Below are 16,960 nucleotides of genomic sequence, written 5' to 3' on the forward strand. Positions count from 1 at the left end.
TCTTGGACGCTGTGGGCATTATAATAGTAAAGTAAACAGAGGATTCCTACCCCCAAAAAAGTTTCTCCGAATTCCGAATACTTATCGGATCTCGATTCCTTATGCACTGCTGTGCAGTTAAAACCAAACTTTTCCTTACAAAAGTTAAGTTTTAGCCTAATTGTCGAAAATCCACAATTTTTTGTCGATTTCCACCCCCCCCCCCCCTCGGGTCACCAGTGGTTGTCTTAGGGTGAAAGAAGATGCAGCAGGATCTTGCCATAAATAGAAGTAAGATAAGATGCATGATGTGTAGAAAACCAGAAGAGAACTGATTATTGAAGGATATAAACTGCACTTATTTAGGAACATTTCTTGGTTCTAATTTATGGGTTATCATTTAGTGGTTGATTCCCTCTATCAGCTGTTCGAGATAGTGGTGGAAAAGAATTTTTTCGCATAGTGGTGAAAAACGGCTTTGCAATCTTTCTTTGCGTTGCCCCGCGTTGACGGATTGTTTGGGCCCGTTTAGTTTTTATACGAAAATAAAGCAAAATGGCCCTCAATATCGCACGCCGTGGCATCTACACTTGCGCTCGCAGATACCTCAGTGTGTCAGCGACACAATGTGATAAAAGTAAGTGAATATGATTCATTGTTGCGTCCACTGCCAACACATGAGCTCTGCTAATTTATGAATGTATCAAAATATCTTGCATATTGATGGAATCAGGTACAAAATTTGAATTGACGCCAGTACATATGTGCCTGTTCAATCAATCTTAAACTTGGTAAAGCTTCTCAGCGACGGCCTGTTTCTACCTATAATGCACCGCAATAGTTTTTGCATCCCTTATATCAATATGAACACGCATTGCTGGTTTTAACTGCTCAGTTGCTAGTTGTGGACAACCCAAGTTTTGATTTTGACTGCTTGACTCAATTGACTTTTGCATATTGATTTTTGACTCCTCCTCACTACTAGAAGCCCCAAGGAATTCATAGCACTGATATCTACTTTACTTTTTACTATCATAGAAATTCCTCGGAGGTATGTGGCTCCTTTAGACTTACACTGGAAATAGTGCCACTGGCTCTGAACAATTTTTTGCTTGCTCTTATTGATGGCACCAATAATTCTAAAAAAAATCTACTGGACTGTTGGGATGAACAGCAGTAGAAAATTGTCATGTTGTACAAAAGTATTGGTATATGTCAAGTTTAGGTCCTAACTACAATTGTGACGCTGTTGATACGAATATGAAACAGCAAAAATTTTAGGTTTTAGGTTAGAGCGCTGTTCGGCAGCCGGCTATTTTGTGTGCAGGGTATGACGTATTTCGCGAGCCGACGTCACAGGCGGTGACGTCGGCTCGGCGAGCCGAGTGCCAACGACAAACTAACGGGAACCCTCGGACACCCTCGGGGCATAAATCGCGGAGTAGCATATTGAGCGAGTCTTATAAGGAAAATTCATATATTTTCGTTTCTCAAATGATAATAAGGGTGTCTCTTACCTTTTTACATATCATTTAGGCTTACCTAACACTTCAGTTGCCAAATATCTGCAATTTATTCAAGCGAAGGTATTTTCAGTAAATATCAATGGTATAGACCGAAATCTTTTGAATAAAAACTCCAACCAACAGAAATAAAAATAACTTTATTTATTCCAACCATTTCCTCCAAATAAACAACATAAAAACTCACTTTTACACACATCATTCATAATAAGGCATACAAACACGCCGCTTTTGACAATTGCGGCGTCGAGTGGCGCGCTGCTAGCGCTCTTTTTCGATCGCAGAGACCCTGCACGCGCGCGAGCACACTACGTCACGTCCGGGGGGCACAGGTATATGAAAAATCGCAGTGACGTAACACTTTTCTCGCTTCTCATTGGTCAATAGCCCGTTGCCGGGGTAACGTGCACGTATGTGAGCGCGGGCAAGAGTACTAGCCGGACGCCGATCAGGGCTTAGGTTAGGTTGTAGGTTTGTAGGTTTTAGGTTGTAGGTAGGTAGGTTTGTAGGTTAGGTTAGGTTAGGGTAGGTTTGTAGGTTGTAGGTTGGTAGGTTATAGGTAAGTAGGTAAGGTTAGGTCAGGTTTGATTATGTTTTTCCTTTTATTTGCGAGACAAATGAGTATCATTTTTGGATTCAGGATGTCAAATAATGTAAAAATATGAAAAATTTATCAATGAAATCTTCTTAGGACTTAAACTTGACATTTACCAAAGTATTGCTGCTAAAGGTCCTAATTTATCAGGTTATTATCAGGTTTTCATTACATGTTTTCATCCATTCAAGTTATTGCACTAAAACAACCTTATTGATATGACACATCACAAATGTAACAGCTCTTATTGCTCAACCCTGAAAAACTTTGAAGTCCTGTGATAGATGTTTTAGACAAAATGATTACATAACAGCCTAGCTGATCATGATTCCCCTGATAGTCCTGACCCTCTGTGCCTAAATGAAGACATAAGCATAAAGGACCACAGCACAAAGATGCTTACCTAAATGAAGTCACCAGAAATCATCCCAGAGGATATACACTCTGGTTATAAATCATCCCAGAAGATATAGGTACACACTCTGGTTATACAATGCATGTTTTTTATATTGTTTTATAGCCAGCAGGTACTCATTGGTTGCACTTGTCTAATTGACAATGGAATATAGGCAATAATATGTTTTCAGATATGGTCCTACCATGGATGAGATAATAATGGATTGGTGTCTTCGCAGTTTTTGGCGACATTGAGCTCAGGCCTGCCATCTAGCGGGAGAATTGTCGTAAGTTAGGAGCAAGCCGAGTGAACGCCGCTGATTAGCATTGTGACACACGGGAGTGTGGTGTAGTAGCAGGCTTGTTGTGCAATTTTTCAAAAGGTTATGTCTTTATATGTCAGTAAAAGCGAAGAAATTAATAGATTTATGTGCAGGGTCAGTAATAAGATAAGCAGTGCCATGTTATTTCCTCATTAAATCGTGAAACAGGGAGTTATTGGAGACTTCGCCAGCACGTGTTGTTTTCACTATTTTTCACATGAGTCTTTACTTGGCCTAAATCAAACAAATTGTCCGATCAAAGAACAAAACGAACGTAAATACCATCTATAAGTCTAATGAAAAAGTTAAACGGAATTGCTAACGTCATTGCCGCTCAATATGCCATTCAAGACGCTCTATGAAAAGGACCCAACCAGCGCTGCGTAGTCGATGAAATTTCAGTGACTTTGGCTCCAACTCCGATTCCGATATCCAAATATCGACTCCGACTCCTTCGGGCAGAACTGTCGATTCACAGACTCCGACTCTGCAGCCCTGGTAAGTTTGTGGAGTCGATGACTTTTCGGTGACGTTCGACTCATACTCCGACCACAGCTTTTAAAAATCAACCGATTCCGAGTCGGAACAGAACCGCTGGCTCTGACTACAACTCCGCAGTCCTGGCCCAAGATAGCCGCCTAAAACAACTTTGATGTGTGATCTTCTTCGTACATTGTTAATGTTATTTTAAACAAGGAGTGGAAAAGGGAGACGAAGCCTTCACAAAAAGGATCTCCTGTTGCGGATCAATCAGCTGCTGGAAAAGAAAGGCATAAACACCACGCATCTCATTTCATCGTTTTCCTAACAGCTCTGCACCAATGTAAGCACTGATCAATGCAGTGCGAGCATCGATGTGACATTTGTGTACCAAGTTTGAGTGTTATTCGCCCAGCCGTTCTTGAGATATGGAAGCGGCACCCCGCACGTGCGCACGTGCAGTAGCACCCCCATAGTGACACATGGAAATGCATTGGCCACTGGGTGCCTAACTATTGACGAAGTTTTACTGTAATTGGCCCAGCCATTGCGGAGTTACTTTATGTGGAACACTTTCGACACCCCTAAGTTGGCACGTGACACGTGCCGTAACATTAACTAAGATGAAGAAAATCTGGCGAAATTCGGAGAAGAAGGAATAAGCCTACCAAATTTGTAAGTGACATATTGTCAAACTACTGTACCATTGTGAGTAAATGACCATATAAAAGGTCGTACAAGCCGATGGGACTGGGCGTTTCAATACACACCATTTTACGCATTTTATTTTCGTTATTACCTAAAGGCCGCTTGACGTTTTTGGCTTTCAAGCATTTAAGACGTTTTTTGTCGTCTCAGGTCCAGTAAGATTACTTCCAACTCGTGGGAATATGCACTTCAAGCCAACTAACACACCACTCCCACGTGTGTCATAATGCTGAGAGATGGCGTTCACTCGGCTTGCTCCTAACTTACGATAATTCTCTCGCTAGATGGCAGGCCTGATCCCAATGTCGCGGATCCCAATGTTAATTTCCACGAGACACCAATCCAGTGTTATATCATCCATGGTCCTACTCTAACTCATCACCCACACATTAAGCTTGAAGATTTGATGAAACGTGTCAAAGAGTATTTGGTTTAATTAGGGAATCAAAATGAGCTGTTGGTTTAAAAGCTATCATAAATGTGTGTAGGTGCAAGGTAGAAAAGTGCTGTAATTCATATTTTCAACTTTTCTGCAGTCTGATGTCATTAAAACAAATATACCTTTTCAAATCCTTTTATTTCATTTTTCCTGGCTTAGTATTGCTTATCTTCTTTTTGCTGGAACAAATTGCCTCCACTTCTTTTTAGTAGAGAAGAGCTAGTGTCTGCTTTTTTACATAACATGATGTCTGACATAGTTGTCATGCACTTTCAGGAAATTGAAGTGTGACTTATAAGTTTTTCTTGCATTGTTCCTCAAAGTATATATGTTACCAATATCTTAAGTTGGTGATTTCATTTACCTCTTTACTCCTTTTCCATACTCGATCTTCGTGTTACAAAAATGATATTTTCAGTGTAATAAAAAAATTGTAGCAATACTCTCTTCCTCTCCTCCACAGTGATTAACTGAGTGACAACCCTGCCTTAAGTTTAACCATGATAGGCATGATCGGCCCTATCCATGCTGATCATGAGCCTGCTGTGTCCAGCGGTTGTCTGACTCGGCGCCTTTGCTTGCAGTGATGCCCGACCCGTTCGAACACGCCACCGGTATTGAGAAGCAGGAGATGCTCGCGCGACGGGCCGGAAACAACGTGAGTCACCAGCGCTGTGCGGCACGCGCTGGGGGGGGGGGGAGGGGGGCTCCTGCAGAATCTTTGGGAGTTCTAGTCACTCGGCAAAATTTGTCAGTGTAGAAGGGTTGCTTCGGTATTTGCTCAGTATTTGCACGTCAAAGTTTTGTAATTTTCTTTATTCCCAAAACGTTGTTTCATTGTTTTCTTCACCCTCCCTCCGCAAAAGATGCGTATATGCTGGGCCTGCCTTTGCATCCCGACGCCGTCACCCTGCGACTGACACCGTCACCGATCTCTCCGGCAGGACCCGTTCGACATGGGCCTGTACCACCGCGGCGTGGGCACCAAGGAGCAGCCCAACCTGATCCCGTCGCGCTTCCAGTGCCGCATCGTCGGCTGCGTCTGCGAGGAGGACGCCACCTGCGTCAACTACATGTGGCTCAAGGCCGGCGAGCCCAAGCGCTGCGAGTGCGGCCACTGGTTCAAGCTGGTCGAGGGCGCGCCGCTGCCCGCGCTGGAATAGGCCGCCGGGGCCGAGCCGACTGTGAGAGCGACCATGTGCGGCGTGCGAGCGAGATGAATAGTCTAAATATTACCTGTGAATCCGGCGCGGTGTTGCGGCGCGGCCCGCAGTGTCGGGTCCCGCTCGGGTGAGGAATATACACCACACACATATTGTGTACTCCGCCGTCTGTCGACATGTATTGGCACGGATGGGTGATGGACACGCTGCTAGCAAATATCACTTCACAAAACATGGGATGGGCATTCACGGGTCTCGAGCGTGCATCACGACGGCGGGTCGAGCACCAGGATGCGTTTCTGCAGAGTGCGGGGTGCCGGCGGGAACAGCATCTGTCGTGTGGCCGACTCGAGGCCGTCCAGTGCCGTCTGCACGTGATGGAGCAGCGCCGGGTCCTCCTCCCTGCGCAGCAGCACCTTGAGTCGCCGGTACAGCGGCAGAAGGACGTCCTCCAGCACCTACCGGCGGGGGGTGGACGGGTCAGCAACAGTGCCACTCGCTAGACACGGCAAGGCATTCCCATTTCCTCGCAACTACGGACCAACCGGCTGACAACACCGACACGCTGACACGACACTGACATTGACCGACACAATGACACGACACTGACACAACACTGACACTCTGACACACTGACATTGGCACTGCCGAGACCAGAAATAGCGCACCTTGAGAGCGTCGGCGCCGAGACCTTCGATGAGCTGGGCGACCACCAGGACGGCGGCGCGCCGCACCTCAACGGCAGGGTCCGTGTCCACCAGTGCTGACAGACAGCCAAACACCTGCGGGGGTGGGGCGCTGGGTTACCGGCACCGAAAACCACCGCGTCACCACGGCCCAAACGCCAGAGCACACACGGCAGGAGGCGATGAGTGCAGACATCGGGTTACCACGGCAGAGATGGTCAAACACCTGTATTGAAACGTGACGCCCGCCCTGCGTTCGGCATCTGGAAATGAGGGATAATTACCCGGGATCACCGGTAATTATTTGGTCTTGCAGGAACCATCGATGCAATTAGTCACATTTTTATATTGCTATTGCTTCACAAATGGCTCTTTTACTCGTTGTCATGTCCGCTGTGCACGGCGTCAGCCTAAAACATCGAATGATCCTGGTGATCCCGGAAAATTATCCCTGATTATCCGAATGCCGAATGCAGCTCGGTTACCAGGGTAGACGGTCAAACGCGGGGCGGCAGAGGTGGACACAAGTAAAGGCTACTAATGACAGGCACAACACTGGGAGTTCCAGGGGTCAGGTAGCTGACTTATTAACGTCAACGGTCATTTGAGCTAAGCAATAGCGCCGCTTCCTTTGATCTTAGTGACGTCACAACTCCGCTCCGGCCGTCCCTGACGTTAATGCGTTATTCTGTGATTTGATAAATAACCGGGTACATGATACGGCCTCTCTGTTGACTATTGCCGTAATTGCGGCCGGCGTCTCCCTGGAAACGGCTCGCGGCCGGTGCAGCGGCAGTGGCCGGCCGCCGCCGGCGGCAAGGCCCTATATACCCCGCCGGCGGTGTGTCGAGCGGACAAACCATTGACCTATGGGACAAACAGACGGCATACTGACGTCATTGCCCGGCTGCGGCCCGATCAGGGAGTCCCCGGGTATTTGCGAGAGCTATGGGAGAAACGGCCATGGCGAAACCATGCCGGACGAATGACGTAACGGCCTCTTATCATGGCGAGGAGCCCGGGATACAGGGCCGCGGTCGAAAGGAAGCCGCCTCCTGTCGGACGCAGTGAATGCAGCGGGCGCGCAGATGCCTGGGTTATGTCGGCCGACTGCTCCGCCATGCACCACTTACGGTCTATCTAACTATTTAGGGCTCATCGTTAGCCAAAGGCATTCATGATATGGCGCTCAATAATGGCAACACATCTAATTTATTTTCAAATACGAATATTCCAAACTGTTAGTACATGAACTGAAGTAAACAAATAGAAGTAAATTTAGCAAATTAGAACACATGGGTCCCCCTACAGGACGCCATGGGACGCTAACCTGGTTTCTCACGGTGCCCTGAAAACGACTTTAAGTAACCTCCGTCTCTTCCCATCGGCAGCCCACACAGGCTGATCCGGACGAACTTAAGAGTCGTGCTCGACTGAATCGTGAGTCAAACGCTTTGGGTCGTCCCAACAATTCATCACTCTAGTCTACTGTGTTCAAAAGAACAGATAACTAAACAAAACAAAACAAATTGATAACGTCGGAAATGAAATTATTCGTCGCTGGTTCGTTGCTTGATGATTAGCTCGAAATCCTTTGAATTTTAAAAGACGCTTGAAATGCCACTACAGCACTCTGCACTTGGAACAATGCCAGCGTCCGATCGGGTCTGTTACGTCACCCAACCTGCACACAGCAGTTCAACAAGCCGAGTTGGCGCAACCGGATCTCCAATTGTGGGGAACGGGGGCAATGCCCGTCGCCAGAGCGACTGACTGTTCAGCTGATACGTGCATGCAAAGCGAAAAACGGTAACGACTGGGCTATAGAAGTCCAGTAATACAATGCTCTTTTAATCTGTTCGTTTATGGAGTTTGTTAGGCACGATAATGGAGGCCAGTGGCGACTCTGGCGTCAGTCCTGGGGAGTACCTGTTGACGATATCTGACGCACCACAGTGATAACAAACGGATCGGCTCAGTGACCAGCTCGTGTTGTTCCCCACTTCCAAGACCTGAGAACTAAGGATCGCTAGGCACGTGCTAATTGAAACGATTGGTGGCTGCAGCTAGTGGAGATACATATAATGAGGCCAGCATGATATGGGGGCTAAGCGTTGGTACGAGATAGCGATTTATCATTGTGTGATGTCCCCCGCTGAGCACAATTAGTCAAATACAAAGCCTATTACTGGATAAATGCAACTCAATCTGGCTTCGGAGGTCAGGAGATAAGTCCCATTCGCACCAGTCTCGTATGAGCATCCAAACACCGAGACTGCCGCAGCCGATGGAACATAACGACCAAAAGCTGGAGTCGCCGAGACGAATCACTGAATTCAGAAATCCCCGCAGTCTGCACACACTGAGTCATCCGGTGGGTAAGAACCTCACCGGCCGGTGAGCATATTCTCACCTGGCGCAGGTGAGCATGTTCTCACCCCGTGCAGGTGAGCATATTCTCACCTCGTGCAGGTGAGCGGCCAGTGAGAAGCGGAGCAGTCGGCACACCTCTGCCAGACAGGAGAGACTGGAGGCCCGCACCAGCGGCTCGGGGTCCCGGCAGCCGGCCAGCAGGGCAGCCAGCAGCGGCGGCGAGTGGTGCGGCGCCAGGTCGCCTGAGGGCACACGGGGCGTGGTCAGCTGCAGTAGTAGATGGGACGCAAGGCGTGGTCCGCACTGCAGACAACACTGACGGGGATAAGGGCCATTCGCCCGGGCCCGGCTGACGGTCGGAAGCCGCGGGGATGAGCGCCGCATTATCTGATCAACTCGGTGTGGTTAAAAGGGCTCTAGCAATGCACAGCAAATCATGTAAACAAGTCTGCCTTAGCGTTCGTGAGTTGGTGACACTCAGTAATGAAACGATAACCAAAGTTGATGATAAATATAATTAGGATCAGAGGAATTTGCGGCCAGCAGCGGGGTTCCCTCCCACTCGCCAGATTCCTATCGGTTATCCCCATTTCCGTCCATGTCAAGGATGGATTACAATGGCCTCGTGCCACCTCTCCTAACTCTCCTATCACATCCACCGTACCCCCAGCACTCCTTCCATTTCCCCTGTCCTCCTGCTGCCTCCCCTTCCTTCCCTTCCCCTCCCCGCTCTCACCCAGGTTTCGGACGACGAGCACCAGAGCCTCAGCCAGTTTGAGCCTCGTCTCCGTGTCCTGGTGTCTGGCGCGGTCAGTGAACTGTCGGCAGAGCTCGGGCACTACCTGTGTGGTGTACCGGTCCGCCAGACAGGCCAGGCCGCGCACCGCCGCCAGGTACACGTACGAGTCGTCATCGTCGAGCTTATCCTGCGGGGGAGGGAGGAGGGTCAGAGGAAGGGGGAGAGAGGGAGAGGGAGGGGAGAGAGAGAGAGAGAGAGAGAGAGAGAGAGAGAGAGAGAGAGAGAGAGAGAGAGAGAGAGAGAGAGAGAGAGAGAGAGAGAGAGAGAGAGGCACAGTCAGAAAAGCGTGGGAGCAAGACTGGGACGTAGGAGTAACCAGTACAGTCATGGTGCAGTTTCCGCATAGCGAATGACGCTGTGGGAATTACATCCCAGAGAGAGCTGCCCGATCTCAGAATAGTGAATGCGTGACGCACGTTACCAGGCACATTAGGAAACGAATATATGTATAATTAGCGTGTCACCAGTACAGCTCTCAACCTAAATATAGATGTATCCACAACACGTTAATGATATACGCATATTAATATAGCAGTGTAAAGAAAAATTCACTTGATTCTACGTACAGCCGAAGTGCCGCAAATAGAAAACCGGCGGCCGGCCCCCGAGCCGAGGACAGAATGAATGAGGTCACAATATTCTTCAAAGTATCTTCCACAACTAAGCCCATCGCAAGTCCCTTTTACGCTCATTCATATTACAGAAACTGGTAGCTCTTCGCTGCTGCTGGCAGTTGAGCAAACACTTGAAGCATTTCAAGCCAGCTGCACCTCAGCAATGCGAGAATGATGCCCGAGCAGTTGTCCAAAAGCAACATTACAATCATTTTAATTGCGAATCGATGACGATGTACTACTATACTTTAACTCATTTTCATCGTGGGTTCCAGATTCTTATCGTAATAGTCATCACTACCCCTTTAATAAAAAAAAATATTCCCTATAAATCGTATTCAAAGCCTATCCCCAACTTGCAGTCTTTGTGCCACCAGGTTGCGATCGGCTGGGCATCGCATCGACTGCACTTCCCTGTCATCTCCCCCCGCTCGACCCGGCCTGCCGCGCCCATCCCGCAATTCCCGCTCACCTGAAACACACCCACCCCGCAGTCCCGCTCACCTGAAACACACCCAGCCCGCAATGCCCGCTCACCTGAAACACACCCAGCAGCTGCTCCCTGTGGCTGCACGTCTCCGGGTCGCCACGCTCCAGGAGTCGGCTCAGTGATAGCAGCGCGTGCGCGCGCACCGGCAACAGGGGGTCCACCAGCTCGTACATAGCCTGCTGGTAGGTGGGCGGGTCCGAGGGCCCGCGGGCCGGGTCCGAGGGTCCGCAGGCCGGCTCCGAGGGTCCGCAGGCCGGGTCCGAGGGTCCGCAGGGCGGGTTGTCCCTGACGATGGCTGACGCTAGGTCCTTTGATACGGCGGCAGGGTCAGTGTGGGTAACGCCAGACGCCGTCCCCGTTTCTCCAGGGACCGGCGGCGAAGAGGCGTCAGATCCGACATCCGTGGAAGGTTTAAGCCGCCGCTGAGCTGTCGGAGTAGGTTCTAGCGGGGACTCGAGTTTCACCGCTGAGTCGGGTGCCGCGTCTGTTTGGTCGGTGTTGTCCCGTGAATCGAGGACCGTGATCAGGGGCGTACGACGTTGGTCCGGTTTGCTGTCCACCTGGCCATCAGGGTCCGGTTTTATCCACTGGTCTTCGGGCGGCGTCTGGCCAGAAGTACGCTGGTCTGGCATTTGACCGGGGCCCGGTTTGCGATCCGGGTCGGCCTTGACGCGGTCGTCGGTCGGCCGGCTCTGCGGCGGCCTGGTGACCAGGTCCTCGGGTCGGACGGCCCCGTTGGTGAGGATCAGTGTCCGCAGATCTGCCGCCATGTCCCGCACGCGCTCCGAGCCACCCTCAGTCCCCGCCAGTCGCTGCAGGACGGGCTCCAGGCGGCGGGCGCCCGCCCAGCACGGCGCCGTGCTGGGCTCGCTGCCAAGCAGACCGCCCAGCACCCCCAGCGCCAGGCAGACCGTCTCCACCTGCAGCAGACCGGGCTCGCCGCCGCCGGCCTCGAACCCCTCCAGCAGGGTCTGCACGACGGGCACCAGGCGGGCGGCGTCCTCCAGGCCGGCCCGCGCCCGCTCACAGTCGGTCAGCGCGGCCAGCGCGCGCAGTGTGAGCAGACCGTGCCGGAACTGGCGGCGCCGCTCGGCGTGCCGCCGCTCCCAGGCCAGCAGGGTCTCGGCAGAGGACAGCGGCGGCGGCGCCTCCTCCGCCAGACCGTCGAGTGCGGCCACCGCGCGCATCCGCTCCAGCAGCGTCACAAACACGTCGGCCACCAGCTGCTGCGCGGCCGCCTCGGCCAGCAGCCCGGAGAACGCCGCCGCCAACACGTCGTCCTCGAGCAGCCAGTTGTCGGCCTCCTCAGCGGGCACCGGCTCGACGCGCGCGCCGCCCGTCTCACCCAGCGCGAACCGGCGCGCCTCACCGACTCCGTCCGACAGCAGGAGGAGCTCCACGGTCTGCGGCGCGCCGCCCAGCCGGCCGGCGCTCAGCAGCCGCAGCAGCAGCTCGCGGCACGGCGCGCGCAGCTGGCTCACGCTGCTGCCGACCACGGCGTGCAGTCTGAGCAGGGCGCCGGCGTACGGCACCAGCGCCTCCAGACAGGGCGAGTCGGGCTCACTGCCGACCACCACCAGCTGCCAGAGCGCCGTCACGGCTCCGCTCAGCTCGGCCTCGGCGGCGGGCTCCGGCCGCTCCGCCGACAGCGGGTCCAGCAGGGGCCGCAGCAGGGCGGCCTCGACCGCCGGCCGGCCCAGCGGAGTGGCCCACAGCGCGGCGGACAGCGCGCCGGCCACCCGGAGCACGGTGACACGGGCCTCCTGGCGCGGCAGCCGCAGCAGACTCAGCACCTGGAGAGCCATGGCAGCGCAGAGAGTCAGTACAGCAGGGCCACATTACCAATGGAGGGCAAGGAGGATATTCAGCTGGCCAAGCAGCAGAAGAGACAGAGACGAATGAAGTGGGAAGGCCGAGAATTACAACATGGATGAAAATAAAGCAGAAAAAAAAACAATAGATTATTCCAGTCGGCAATGACTAATGCAGGCAGACTGGCAATAGGTAAATGATGAAGCGAGACACGCAAGCAGCCGATCCCTTTCATTGGCCGTACCTCAGAAGCCAGGTGTGTGAAGTACTGTTCGTCTTTGAATTCCGGGAGGGGTGCACAAAGCAGCGTGGCCACAGCCTGAAACGAAAATGAAATGGTGAAAAGGTTCAAGCTTATATCTGATTGTTTCGTACCAATCAGATATCAGGCATTGGTAATATTACGGCATATATCACGGCACATATCACGACATTTGGTAACAACATCACGGTATTGGTAAGATTGGGCCCTGGCTTTTAATTTGTAAAGAAAAACAATTAAAACCATATTTGCTTGAATAATATATGAATAGCAGGCTCTACCGAAAACGCTAATATTCGCAAAATTGATATAAAGGTATCAATTTTGCTTTCATAAAAGTAAAGCATTGCACACTGCAGTTCGCGAAACAACAAAAGGGATTATGAAGTGAAGGCTATAGTGCGCAGCGTCTCATATGATATGTGCGTTCCGATAACAGCATAAGGCACTTCCGATATAGGATAGCATTCATAACACAGTAGTGCGTTGAACATACAAAGCCTCTATAAATTGGCCCATTGCAGAAAACGGCTTTCAGCAAGCGCGACTTCAATTGAGCAACGCAATGCGAACGGAAATGCATTATCGTCGACACAGGACATTATTACCCCCGAATCGACCAAGCCTGCCGCCGGGTCTCGGAATGTAAGTGAAATTTTACAACACTCCCCCGAATCCATCTTCTGAAATGTCACACACGCCAACATCCGATCATAATACCAAGCCTCTATTCTTAAGACGCGGAAACGGGCGAGCGCCACTGGCGGATCCAGAGGGGAGGCATTCGGGTCAAATGCACCCGCGTCCCGCAGCATCCCAAATCGACGAAAATTGGCGCTTTTTTAGAAAATCAAACGAAAACTAAGCAACTTTTATGAGGAAAAGTTTGGTTTTAACTGTAAAGCAGTGCGTGAGGAATCGGAATCCGATGAGCTTTTGGAATTTGGAAAAAAAACTTTTGAGGGGGGTATGCCTCCCGCAGCGTCCAAGACCGTCTTTCTGGATCCGCCGGCGGCGAGCACTAAGGTGCACTACGCCGTCTTATACCACGCCACACTCAGCCTTCCCACCTGTATTCTCTCCAGAGGCACGTCATCGAGCCGGTCCTGGCCCCAGAACTGGAGCAGGCCCTCTGTGACGGCGGCCAGCCCGCCGGGCCGCCGCACGTACTGGAACACCCACCAGGCGGTGCGCTCGTGCAGCCAGCGGCGGGGCGGCTTCTGGAACACGCACCAAACGTGAAGGTTATGGCCACCAAAGGTAATAAAACAGGTGAACGGCAACACCGGTGGTCGATATCGCATAAACCTGGTAAGCCGCGACGGGCGAATGCGCGAGTAACCTGAATAAAAACAAACACACCACGCAATAAAGCTTGCCTATCCTTCGATATTGGTCACTAGCTAACCATTGTAATAATACACGGACATAGACCTCTATATACCAGGTATACAGAGGTCTATGGCACGGATTGTGATTGTGGCCTACGGCATGAGGAAGACTCGGTACACTGTTAATTGTTAATCATTAGTCAGTACAGCAAATCCACACCCAGCGGCCAGACGCTCCCAAACAGCCGCTGTGTCGGACGCTCCCCCCTCCCCCCCCCCCCCCGCGACTCACGCTGGTGGCGGCGCAGCGCTGGAGCAGCAGCAGCTCGCGCACGGCGCCGCTGGCCGGCAGCCGGCCCAGCAGCGGCGCCAGCTGCGGCTCCAGCTGGCGCCGCTGGCGCAGCAGCTGCTGGCGCCGCTCGGGCGTCATGCCGGCGCGGCCGTCGGCAGCCAGCGGCGCGTGCGCCACCAGCAGCAGCAGCGCCAGCAGGTCCGTCACGTGGCCGTCCAGCACGGCCCGGGCCAGGCTGCGGTCGGCGCTGAGCGGCAGCAGGCGCCGCGCCGCCAGCACGGCCGCAGCCCGGCGCTGAGACACACGGCACCGTCAGTGGGGACTGGGTGGGTCGGTCACACAGACAGCGTGGCCCGGGAGACGGGACACTCAGTGGACGGGACCGTCAGTGGGGGACTGGGTGAGTCGGTCACACAGACAGCGTGGCCCGGGAGACAGGACACTCAGTGGGTGGGACGGTGGACACTGTTGACGGGACGGTCAGTGGGGAGGGGGGGGGGACTGGGTGAGTCGGTCACACAGACAGCGTGGTCCCAGGAGCATCCGACTCAACGAGCGTGTCAGTCAGACGCTCAGAGAGGCTGACAATGAAATAATAACGTGAAACAAGTACTAGTACTAGTAAATCAAGACAAATCACTAGTATATTACGCTTCTTGGTGAAGCCATGAGTGCGAGAAAGAAAGTTTCTCTGCTGCTCTCAGAAGGGTGTGGTCTTGCCGAGCTCGTCTGCAGTGCAGCTCCGTCAGCTACGACAAGAGTGAGCTGTCCGATGCACCGGGGCTTAGCGACTGACAATTCCGATTTACCATTCTGGATCGCAAATTTTGATTTACGGTGGGCCCACAGACCTTATTGAGGAGTAATGGATAGATAGCGAATCGATGCGACGCCATAATTTACTGAGTCAAGTACTAGCTGTCGGATCTGCTGAATAAATAAAACTGAAGTTACTGGACGCCTACGTCCAGCCGTATGAGGAGAACCTACAACCAATGGCTGCAGCTTCACAGCTCGGAGGTCGGGCCGCATTTCACGTATCGAGTCTGCACTCTTAGGTGCCTACATCAAATACCATAAACCAGGAAATCCATTAATAGCTGAGCTGCGACAGCCAGACAGACAGCAAATTAACACACTATTAATAGGTGCGCGGGAAGCACCTGTTCATCTCCTCAAATCCAACTAAATTGAATGTCAAAGTCTCGACAGTCTCGTCAAACTACTTATGACGACTGCGTTACAGAAACGACGACTGCGTTGGAGACTGTAGAACTAAAACAACGTATTCTAAACAGCATTACAACAGGACGAACCAAGTTCGTTCCTTTTGTCGAGATAAAAACCACGACAAGGAACTAGGAAGTGATATTCGATTATTTTGACTCGCGCAAAAATAGCTACCCGTAGCTTACGTAGATTGCCAAATGAATAGCTAGGCAATCGACATATCACTGTCTCAGTAAGCTTTGCAAATACCAACATATGGATTATACAGGGTGACACAAAAAAAAAACGGTCATCACCAAATTCGAATAACTTCGGAAGTTTTATTCACATCATCACCAAACTTCTGCCACTTTAGGTCACACCTATGTAGCAGACATCCACCAAGTTTCAAGTCTTCACTACGAATACTTTTAGTACAGTGTGTGTTACTGACACTCCACAATGTGCTCCAGGTGAGCGCCCCGGCGCTGCAGGGCGTAAGCTAAGACTAAGCACACATGCATCCGGCGGGCAAAGTTGTCGATAACCCGATAAGAATAACGTTTCTGGGGTAGCTCACCCCCTGAGCACTGTCTCCAGAGACCATTGCACTCTGTAAAGTGCACAGCCATCGGGTTATCGACAACTTTGCCCGCCGGATGCATGTGTGCCCACGCCCTGCAGCGCCGGGGCGCTCACCTGGAGCACATTGTGAAGTGTCAGTAACACACACTGTACTAAAAGTATTCGTAGTGAATACTTGAAACTTGGTGGATGTCTGCTACATAGGTGTGACCTAAAGTGGCCGAAGTTTGGTGATGATCTGAATAAAACTTCCGAAGTTATTCGAATTTTGGTGATGGCCGCTTTTTGTGTCACCCTGTACCATATACAGGTCAGCAGGTCAAGTCCTGGTGACCTGTACTGCCCATCCCAGTCCCCCTGACCTGGTACTACCCGTCCCAACTTCCAGCCCCTGGTGACCAGGTACTGCCCATCTGCTGGCCTGGTTCTGCCCGCCCGTCTGCTGACCAGATACTGCCTGTCTGCTGACCCGGTACTGCCCCTACTGACCCGGTACTGCACCTACTGACCCGGTGCTGCCCCTACTGACCCGGCACTGCCCATCTCTGCTGACCTGGTACTGCCCCTACTGACCTGGTACTACCCCTACTGACCCGGTGGCCGGTACTGCCCTTACTGACCCGGTACTGTCCCTACTGACCTGGCACTGCCCACTCCTGCTGACCTGTTACGACCCGCCCGTCTGCTGACCTGGTACTGGTCCGTGTGGAGCGCGCCGGCGGCCCGCAGCAGCTCGGCGTTCTCGGAGCGCTGCTGGAGCGGCACGCCGACGCCGGCCGGCAGCGCGGGCAGCACGCACAGCGCCACGGTGAGCTGCACGGCGCGGGCGGCGGCGCGCCGCTGACGCACCGACAGCTCGTCCGGCGGCGGCGGCGGCGGCGGCGGCGGCGGCGCGCCCGGG

General features: G+C 52.2%; 2 protein-coding genes across 2 annotated transcripts; one reads left to right on the top strand and one right to left on the bottom strand.

The window, feature by feature from the left end:
• Positions 1-438: 438 nt before the first annotated feature.
• LOC122364081 (cytochrome c oxidase subunit 5B, mitochondrial-like) lies at positions 439-5,765 on the top strand. Its single transcript, XM_043334146.1, has 3 exons — positions 439-616; positions 5,028-5,101; positions 5,388-5,765. The coding sequence occupies exons 1-3, from the start codon at positions 535-537 to the stop codon at positions 5,604-5,606; spliced, it is 375 nt and encodes a 124-aa protein (XP_043190081.1). The 5' UTR covers positions 439-534; the 3' UTR covers positions 5,607-5,765.
• On the bottom strand, positions 5,759-16,898 carry LOC122364080 (transport and Golgi organization protein 6 homolog). The gene is made up of 9 exons (XM_043334145.1): positions 16,750-16,898; positions 14,266-14,559; positions 13,713-13,862; positions 12,625-12,699; positions 10,616-12,361; positions 9,402-9,591; positions 8,756-8,907; positions 6,275-6,388; positions 5,759-6,064 (listed from the first exon to the last, which is right to left on the bottom strand). Exons 2-9 carry the CDS (start codon positions 14,401-14,403, stop codon positions 5,873-5,875), a joined length of 2,757 nt encoding a protein of 918 aa, XP_043190080.1. The 5' UTR covers positions 14,404-14,559; positions 16,750-16,898; the 3' UTR covers positions 5,759-5,872.
• Between the last annotated feature and the right edge of the window lie 62 nt (positions 16,899-16,960).

Source organism: Amphibalanus amphitrite, unplaced genomic scaffold (assembly GCF_019059575.1).
Source record: "Amphibalanus amphitrite isolate SeventyFive unplaced genomic scaffold, NRLGWU_Aamphi_draft 000655F_arrow, whole genome shotgun sequence".
NCBI lineage: Eukaryota > Metazoa > Arthropoda > Thecostraca > Balanomorpha > Balanidae > Amphibalanus > Amphibalanus amphitrite.